We start from the raw sequence: 9,520 nt of genomic DNA, 5'->3' as shown, positions 1-9,520 counted from the left end.
CCATGATGGCGGATCCCACCCTCTCAGCGGTCTTCGCTACTATTATGGCTGTTCCCATATAATCCCCCCACTGGCTTATATCCCAAACCCTTGGCTGAATGCCTTATTTGCTATGCCGGTACTTGTGAATGCCTGGAATACACAATTAGAAATGGTCACAGCTGAGGAAGACTCTGGTAACAAGAAGAGTCTGTCACCTGCAAATTGGGAGGTTTTATATTTATAATTTACTACTTGAAGGCCGTTTGCAGAAAGCGGCTTGAGTGAAGGTACAGTAAGTTCTGTAGAATAGAAGTGTTCTGACACATGGAAGTGTTCTCTATGAACTAATGAGGCTTTCATTGTACACCAGATTGTGCAATGTGTATGGCAAAGTAAAATATCGTACATCTGCCATTCTATTGGCTTAAAAAACATACCACATAGACCTCTCAGATCATGTAGCAAGAGCCAAAACCAATACTTTCTTCCACTGAACATATAGTTTTACGCTATTTTGGCTGGTGCTGGTGCATGTGCAGTCATTCAATAATCAAACAAATTGCAAATTGGCACATCAGCTATGACCTCTGAATAACCCCCTGTCAGGGCCGTCTTTTCGTATGTGCTTAATGGGCACTTACCCAGGGGCCCCAGGTGTATAAGGGCCCTATGATAGCTGAGGTTCCCCTTTTTCCAGGGATACCAGAATTTTGAAAAACGGCCCTGGGGAACTGGAGATATCCAACTTCAAAGCAGCTGTCCACATCTGACCTGTTAATTGCAATTCCCGGTCATATTTCTCAGGTTCTCTCTGACTTAGAGTTTTTCCAAAATCTGTGACTCTCCCCTTTCTGTCGACACTAGCGGCTTGTCTCTATCTTGCCCAGAACCAGAGATATCAGCCTTCCAGCAGCCGGTCCCTGCTCCAAACGTCTGGTGTACAGTTTTATATTTTGGTCAATGGATTGCTCTGGCTCCTGATCTCTGATCCCCAAGTTCCCAGCACCTCCTGAAAGTTGGGACTCTAGGTTTCTATACTATTGAAGGATAAGAAATCTATTTCCAGATAATGGCGATATCTGCAGTCAAACAAGCTGCCCTTCCAGCGGAAAATGACGAATATTAAGCCCACTCCATTATCCAACCCTCCCCTGCGTATAAAACACCCCCTACCTCCCTGGTAGTCATTTACAAGGGACCCTTCATTCAGCTCAGTGCCCCTTCCACACGTTAGTGTTCACCCTCCCACCACCTGTGCAGTAAAGGAGTAATTAGCATAAGTTACTGCTCCAGGTCCTACATGTTGAATGGAAGATAGAGCACCCCCTGCCACCCATGGGACATCAAAGCTGCTGCTGATATCACCCCTCAACCCTAGGAGGGGAGAATGGGTAAGGGCCCCAGTGCATTGCTTTGCCCAGGGGCCTACACTGCTGTTAAGACGGCCCTTCCCCCTGTAACCATGCCAGCATTCTAAGTATCAAAATGATCCTAAAGCAAGATGTATAAATTAATAATGATATAACTAAAGCAAAAACAATGTTGCATTACACCATCCACATTCTCCTGTCGACGTGTTGACTGTCGGAAAGATGACTATTTCCCTTTTCCTTGTTTCAGATTGATTTTGGGGCTAAATCTTGCAGGCAGCTTGGTTATGCCCTAAATGATCATCAATTATATTATATAATTATATATACAGTATATTATATGCTGTGGGTTAAATTGTACATAGGGGGAATTCAATTTGTGGTCATTGCTGCAATGTTTGAGGGAAAACTTGCCATCGTGGCATTACTGTAACTGCAATACCATACCCTCCAACATGACCCATTCCATTAGGTACAAAATGGTCTGTTCCTGTGCTTCCCTGTCAGTGGCAGTTCCAGAGGTTGGACTCCAGCACAGTCCAATATTCAAAGAGGGGGTCGGGGGTCACATCAACTGCCAGTGAGTCCAGGACAGTGATGTTTGGTGTGGCAGTAGGTGTGGCTCCCCTTTTTGAATATTGGACTGTGCTGCAGCCTCACCTCTGCAACAGCTACTGATAAGGAAGTCCAGAAACAGAGCATTTTGTACCTAATGGAATGGGTCATGTTGGAGGGTATGCAATACCCATGCAGTCAGGCACTGTGACGATGCCCAGCGGCACATTGTTCCACCCCTTCCTTGGCTAGAGTTACTGACATTAGCTACAGTCACCATAGATTTGTCATTCTTTTATGTATTGCATAAAAAGACCCACATATTAGATATTCCAGGAAAATCGATTAATGCCCTTTGAACAGAGTTAATTATCACACGCTAATTCCAGTCCGGATTTTATTAAGCATGTATTTCACCAATACAACAATACAGTACAGTGAAAGTGAAACTTGAAACTTTATTTGAGTTACACCTGGTCTTCCGTGTTTAAATTAGTGACAGACAAAAATGTATACTGTCCTCCAATGTGTCCCCAGTCCAGACTTCAGGTGCTTGTTCCACTACTCCACATAGAATTGGATCTTTTAGTGTGTTGGTCAGTAGTGAATACACCTGTGCTCCAGTACCGAGGTACTGTTCGGAGCCTTGAGGCTTACAGATGGGAAACATTGTGTTGTTACTATGTAATTTCAGTCAGTCAGTGTTGCTACGTGAGTCCTATCGTGAATGGAGCTACAGTAAAATGGCTGCCATCCCAGTGTATCCCAAAAGCCTCTCTGTTCTTCTGAGCAGGATCCTCGTGGCAGCATGGACAACTAAATCAATGATACCAATTCACCACAATCACCTTTTTTCATCTACAGTATCTCTGCTCTTTTGTTGATAAACATGAATAAATAATTCCTTCTGAATACTGAATTCTGCGTAGACTACTAATTACTATCTTACGATTTACGATTACTAATTACGATTTAGCGTCTACGAGTTAGTGACTTCTGGCGTTTTAACTAGCAGAAAGGTCGGGGTCCTCTGCAGGCCCCAAGGGAAGAGAAATTACGGAAATACACGTTATAATCTTCCAACTCCTTCCGGAAACAATTTGCGGCCTTTTCATCGCACTCACAGATCATCTTCTCACAGCGATCACGAGCTTTCACTGTGGGCGGAAATAAATATTGTTACAGTATAACACCATTATCAGCGGACCACAGAATATTTGGGATATGTTTCGTCTCTGTCTCCTGGCTACTGTGGGAATTTAAGCAAATGTTTATGCAAAGTACAGTAAGTTATTCCTTTAATCCATTTTTGGGAATGATCAGTCTGCATGGAAAACTGTGTTTGAGCAAGTTGCAATTGTTATAATTACTATAAATAATAAGTGCTCATTCATTTAATCAGTGGGGACTAACAGGTTTCCCCCAAACTTTCATTTGGGTTCCCCAGCTACTTTCTGTTTGTTGAATGCATCCCAAGATATGGGAGTCTAAATATGTGACTCCTTATGGGCACCCAAGTTGTGCACCTTAGAAAGGGCTGTGGCCCCCATTTTTACATCACTCTAGGGGTGCAACAGCATTCCTAGAGGTGCTGGGCTTGCCTCCAGGCGCTCTCCCCACACTGTCTAGATCAGTGATGGCTAACCTTGACACTCCAGCTGTTGTGGAACTACACATCCCAGCATTCCCTGCATCAGTTTTAGCATGGCCAAATTGCAAAACTGTAGCAGGGCATGCTGGGATGTGTAGTTCAACAACAGCTGGAGTGTCAAGGTTAGCCATCACTGGTCTAGATGATGTGTGCGTGAGCACTTTTTACCCTCTATCCTACATAGCTTAGAGAGTGCCCAAACACCTCTATTTTCCCTCCTTGATGATGTGCTGGAAAATGACAACTATGATCTATAGGTTACAACACATATAATTACTGTACATTGCACTTGTTTAGAGATAAGTACCAATATCAGTATTTTGATAACGCAAATTGAGAAATGTAAATGAAGTAAATCGTCTTTTGTAGTAAAGTATCTCTTATACGGGCTCTCCTAACGTTCCTCTGTGCAAAATAACTTTTGTACACATGCTTTACAGATTAGATAAGTAAGGTTACCTTAATAAATAAAAGTACTCTTGTCCCATGTTATAGAATGTTGCAATGGCTTTCATTAGAGATGGTTCTGCTGTTGTCATATTTCATATGTAGCCCATACACATATGAGATATTGTATTCAATCATTCGATTTTAACCACATCTGTGATAAATCGAATGATTGTATGCACATTTTAGGGACAATGTGACATGATGCGCGGGCCCGCCATAGTGTGTCATGTCGATAAATAGCATGTGCAGCACATAATCTCAAATCGAATTGCAGTAGCCATCACATGTGGTTGGGTGTCGGAAGAAGCACTTTCATCAGCGGTGGGTTTGGGGAGAGGAGGTCGAAGGAACCGCTGGTGCAGTGGTGTAACTATTTTTTGCGCTCCCCCCCACCGGTAATTTTGGACGCCCTCCCCTTAAAAAAAAGCCTGCCTTCCACCCTACTACTTACCGCCACCGGGACCCAAAGATCTACTTCTTTCTTGTCTGCGGTCCTGGGTGGCTCTCCTCCTGGCAGGCTTAATGAAAATGACCCACAAAAAATGGCCGCCCCCTAATAGCAGACCGTTTTTGAGGATGCTAGAGGAGACCGAGGCCTCCTCTAGCATCCGCAAAAAGTGTCTGCTGTAAGGGGGTGGCCATTTTTTGAGGGTTATCTTCATTAACAAGCCTGCAAGGAGGAGAGCCGCCCGGGACTGCAGACAAGAGATAAGTAGATCTGCGGGTACCGGAGGCAGCAGCGAACAGAGAGGCCCCAGCAGCAGTGTAGCACATGATAGCCCTGCAGACCCCCGGCGCCCACACTAAATTAGCACCTCCCCGTGACCGCGGGGTCTGCGGGACTATTGTTATGCCACTGCGTTGGTGGCATCTGTCTGAGGAGCTTAGCACTGTGAAGGAGTGAGCTAGTGAGCAATGGGGCTTAGCGGCAGTAGCAAAATGTGAAAAAAAAAACAGTTTAAAAAACTGTCTGGTCCTCTGATTGGCTGCTCTCTCAACCAATTAGAGGGCCGTCCCAGTGTTTTAAAAAAAAATTCAAATTCTGACCCCCGCCGCCTGCCAGCGCTACTTCATAGTGCTACGCTACTCCGCTGCCCGCCACACGCCCTCTTCCAGCACCCATGTGCCATCGCAGATGGCATGCAACATCGGGTGCTAGAAGAGGGCCCTTTTTGCACTATAAGATGTTATCGGATGCGATGGGACAACATAAGAATGTATAATCTTGTTGTACTGTATGCTGCGTGCTATATTAACACACCAGACCCAAAATATATGAGCTGCAATGAGTGTCTGGGATTCGCCATGCTATCAGAGATTGGTGCTTACTATTTGTTCCTTTATGAAGTCCTAGCAAATATATTGTGATGCCAGGGTTTAGAAACGGCAATGGCAGAGGTACAAGTTTTGGTTGCCCCTGGTAACACAGCACAGTGGTGATATCTGCGAGCATGGCGGGCAGTAGCTCACCTCCTTTTCTCTTAAACTGAGGTAGATAAATTATTTGCTGTCACCGAAGAGTAAAAACTCACTCGCAGGCATAAAACGTACACGTTAAATGAAGCATTATTGTAAAGAGGGAAATTCCCAACTTACTGCATTTCACCTTCTGCTCCTCCTCTGTATAAAAGCGGTAAACTTGGGTCAGTGGGTTACAGCCCCTAAGTTCAGCCTCATTGTGGCAGCAATCCTGCTCGTGACAGCACCTGAATAACACAATGTATTTATTAAACCTCCATAGCACAAGTATATTGCTTTGTAGTTTACAATTAGGAACAAAACAGTAATCGAGAAGTAAAAAAGCAAGACAGATATCATCTACAGATACTGTACAAGTTCATTAGTCCCCTTATACCATAGTTACCTCCCCTCCTGCATTCTGCAGGAGACTCCCTGACATAGCAGCAATATCCCTCTCTCCCTCATTAGTCTAACAATCTCCCTCATGTCACCTAGCCCACATTACACTGGTACATCATAGTTACCTCCCCTCCTGCATTCTGCAGGAGACTCCCTGACATAGCACCAATCTCCCTCTCTCCCTCATTAGTCTAGCAATCTCCCTCATGTCCCCTAGCCCACATTACACTGTTACATCATAGTTACCTCCCCTCCTGCATTCTGCAGGAGACTCCCTGACATAGCAGCAATCTCCCTCTCTCCCTCATTAGTCTAACAATCTCGCCCATGTCACCTAGCCCACATTACACTGTTACATCATAGTTACCTCCCCTCCTGCATTCTGCAGGAGACTCCCTGACATAGCAGCAATCTCCCTCTCTCCCTCATTAGTCTAGCAATCTCCCTCATGTCATCTAGCCCACATTACACTGTTACATCATAGTTACCTCCCCTCCTGCATTCTGCAGGAGACTTGCTGATATAGCAGCAATACCCCTCTCTCCCTCATTAGTCTAACAATCTCCCCCATGTCACCTAGCCCACATTACACTGTTACATCATAGTTACCTCCCCTCCTGCATTCTGCAGGAGACTCCCTGACATAGCAGCAATCTCCCTCTCTCTCTCATTAGTCTAGCAATCTCCCTCATGTCACCTAGCCCACATTACACTGTTACATCATAGTTACCTCCCCGCCTGCATTCTGCAGGAGACTCCCTGACATAGCAGCAATCTCCCTCTCTCCCTCATTAGTCTAGCAATCTCCCTCATGTCACCTAGCCCACATTACACTGTTACATCATAGTTACCTCCCCTCCTGCATTCTGTAGGAGACTCCCTGACATAGCAGCAATCTCCCTCTCTCCCTCATTAGTCTAACAATCTCCCTCATGTCACCTAGCCCACATTACACTGTTACACCATAGTTACCTCCCCTCCTGTATTCTGCAGGAGACTTGCTGATATACTGTAGCAGCAATACCCCTCTCTCCCTCATTAGTCTAACAATCTCCCCCATGTCACCTAGCCCACATTACACTGGTACATCATAGTTACCTCCCCTTCTGCATTCTGCAGGAGACTCCCTGACATAGCAGCAATCTCCCTCTCTCCCTCATTAGTCTAACAATCTCCCTCGTTTCACCTAGCCCACATTATGCTGTTAAATTTTTTGGGGAAAAAATGAGAGATAGATACATTTACATTGAATCGTCAGCACCATTTCCCAGCACCATTACCAAGTATAGTAGCTCTTACTAACTGCTTTGGGGCTCATCTACATTTGGATATAAGTCATTTTAAAAGATCCCTCTCAGATGTAGCAGTACACACCCACGCTTCTAGGTGCCACGTTCACAATCACTTTTCACAATCTCTCCATATATTGAACTAGACACGCCCTTTGGGTGGAGCATGACACTTCTATGATGCCGCCTCTGCACTTTCACTTGAAACGCTAGGAAGTAGGGTTGTTGGCAGTGGGGGATTGGGGGGGGGGGGGGGTGTCAGGTTCAAGTTTTGTCTAGGGTGACGAAAAACCTTACACCTGCCCTGCATATCCCCACCCCAAGTCATACATGACTCATTGCACAGCATTTTACTTACCAGTCAATGGCATCCACAGGCCTTCCTAGGCTGTTGGCACCGCAGTGACAACCGTAATCAGAAAAGTTAGCCAGGCCATAAATGACGGTTGTCACCTTAATCATTTCATCAAACTGTGCTGGAGCGCTGGTAACCAGGGCGATGACTGCAAGAGGAAGTCACATGACAAGCAAATAAGCCAAACTGTGTAGAAATGATAGTAAGCGGGACCCTTTTATAAAGCAGACATCAGTCGAAGATGTACCCCTTATTTGCTTCCATCTGCCTCTCTCTCTCCATTTAAGCTTAGGGACGGTAGCTACCGTCATATAAGAGAGACTGCAGTAGTATCAGTACTGCCGCCTCTTCCAATGCTATTGCCATCTCATAACGGTGACAGCAGCAAGAAAGAAGAACATTCCTCTATGATGAAAAAAAAAAGCTTCTTGTTTTCTTGAATGAACATATATAAAATACTTATTTAATCTTTATCATTTTACTGCAATACCGGGGAAATGCATGGAGCTCTTCTCTCATCTTCCTGCTAGAAAAATCCATTTAATACATGACCACTAGATAAGAGGGCGTGTCAGGTATTAAACTGATAAGAAAAGTTACATCACTTGGTCTTAGAGGGTGAGAGGAGATTTAATCTGTATTTACTGCTATATATTTAGTCTGAATCTGGAAGTCTTTTATTCTCAGTGCACTATGGGGGTTATTTTGGTTCACTATTTCTGACAAATTCCTTCTTAGATAGGCAAAACCATGTGCACTGCAGGTGGGGGGGGGGGGGGGGGGCAAATGCAACATTTGCAGAGAGAATTAGATTTGGGTGAGTTATTTTGTTTCTGTGCAGGGTAAATACTGGCTGCTTTATTTTTACACTGCAATATAGATCTCACTTTGAAGTAAAACCCCACCCAAATCTAATTCTCTCTGCACATGTTACATCTGCCCCACCTGCAGTGCACATGGTTTTGTCCATCTAAGAAGGAATTAGAAAGAGTGAACTAGAATAAGGCCCTGTGTAATATGTTTAGACATGTGCCGTAGGGATCCCAACAGGCCAGTGATGGGTAAGTCACAGCTCACTCCCGGTCAGTATCTCTGGAGAACTGCGCATCACTCCGTTACCACGGTGATGGTGTTCAATTTAACTAACCCCCAAAAATGCTTTGTTATACTGTAGCTGTGACAAGGGGTGTGAGAATACAGGACACTTTGTTGTTATTTGATAAATAAATGGCTGACACATTTCTAAAAACAGACAATTTATAAAGCATGAAAAGAAAATAATAAATACAAGTAATGTTCTGTATAGCAAAATCGGGAATAATTGGGTGCATACTTACTGCATGTCACTGCCAGTGCTATTATGATAGACTTTGCCATCTTGTGTCCTCTGTGTGGATCGCTGGGACTGTCTCTATCCCATCTCTCCATCCTTTAAATACCTTCTCTCTGCAGATCCCACTTTTTAATGACTATGATTATACACTGTGGCTGCAATGAAAATTAGTGGGGAAGGAACATAGAATCCTGTGTTTGTCCGTATGGCTCTTTCATACATCAGGGTCATTAACAAAGAAACAACGTAGTTTCTGTGTAATAACAGAGGCCGGATCTGAGGGGATGTCATCTTTTTCATTTTGTAAAGAACTCTATTTGTTCATAGCTATTAAGATTCAAAAGTAAGACGCTATATGAGTCTAATATTACTGTGCAGAGGCCTGAAGGCAAGAAGTGAGCGTGGCGGTGCAGGAAGTGAGTGTGGCAGGGCAGGAAGTGAGCGTGGCGGTGCAGGAAGTGAGCATGGCAGGGCAGGAAGTGAGCGTGGCAGGGCAGGAAGTGAGCATGGCGGGGGTGGCCAAGACATGAGGTGGCAGGTATGGAGAGCGGCCTTGGGACTAGGTTGTGCGGAAGGGTATGCTTTGATGAACAGGTGGGGTTTCAGTGCCCATTTGAAGCTTTACAAGGTCCAGGAGAGTCTAATAAAGCAAGGAAGATTATTCCAGTGTAGGGG

General features: G+C 44.7%; 1 protein-coding gene and 1 pseudogene across 1 annotated transcript; both read right to left on the bottom strand.

Annotated features, from left to right (window-relative positions):
- Nucleotides 1–2,290: 2,290 nt before the first annotated feature.
- LOC146043007 (phospholipase A2 homolog otoconin-22) lies at nt 2,291–8,959 on the bottom strand. Its single transcript, XM_083163359.1, has 4 exons — nt 8,850–8,959; nt 7,516–7,660; nt 5,605–5,714; nt 2,291–3,064 (listed from the first exon to the last, which is right to left on the bottom strand). The coding sequence occupies exons 1-4, from the start codon at nt 8,938–8,940 to the stop codon at nt 2,916–2,918; spliced, it is 495 nt and encodes a 164-aa protein (XP_083019485.1). The 5' UTR covers nt 8,941–8,959; the 3' UTR covers nt 2,291–2,915.
- Nucleotides 7,970–8,142, bottom strand: LOC146044479 (U2 spliceosomal RNA; annotated as a pseudogene).
- Nucleotides 8,960–9,520: the final 561 nt, after the last annotated feature.

Source organism: Crinia signifera, chromosome 19 (genome assembly GCF_055691185.1).
Source record: "Crinia signifera chromosome 19, ASM5569118v1, whole genome shotgun sequence".
In the NCBI taxonomy this organism is placed as follows: Eukaryota; Metazoa; Chordata; class Amphibia; order Anura; family Myobatrachidae; genus Crinia; species Crinia signifera.
This window is presented reverse-complemented; position numbering and strand designations above follow the sequence as displayed.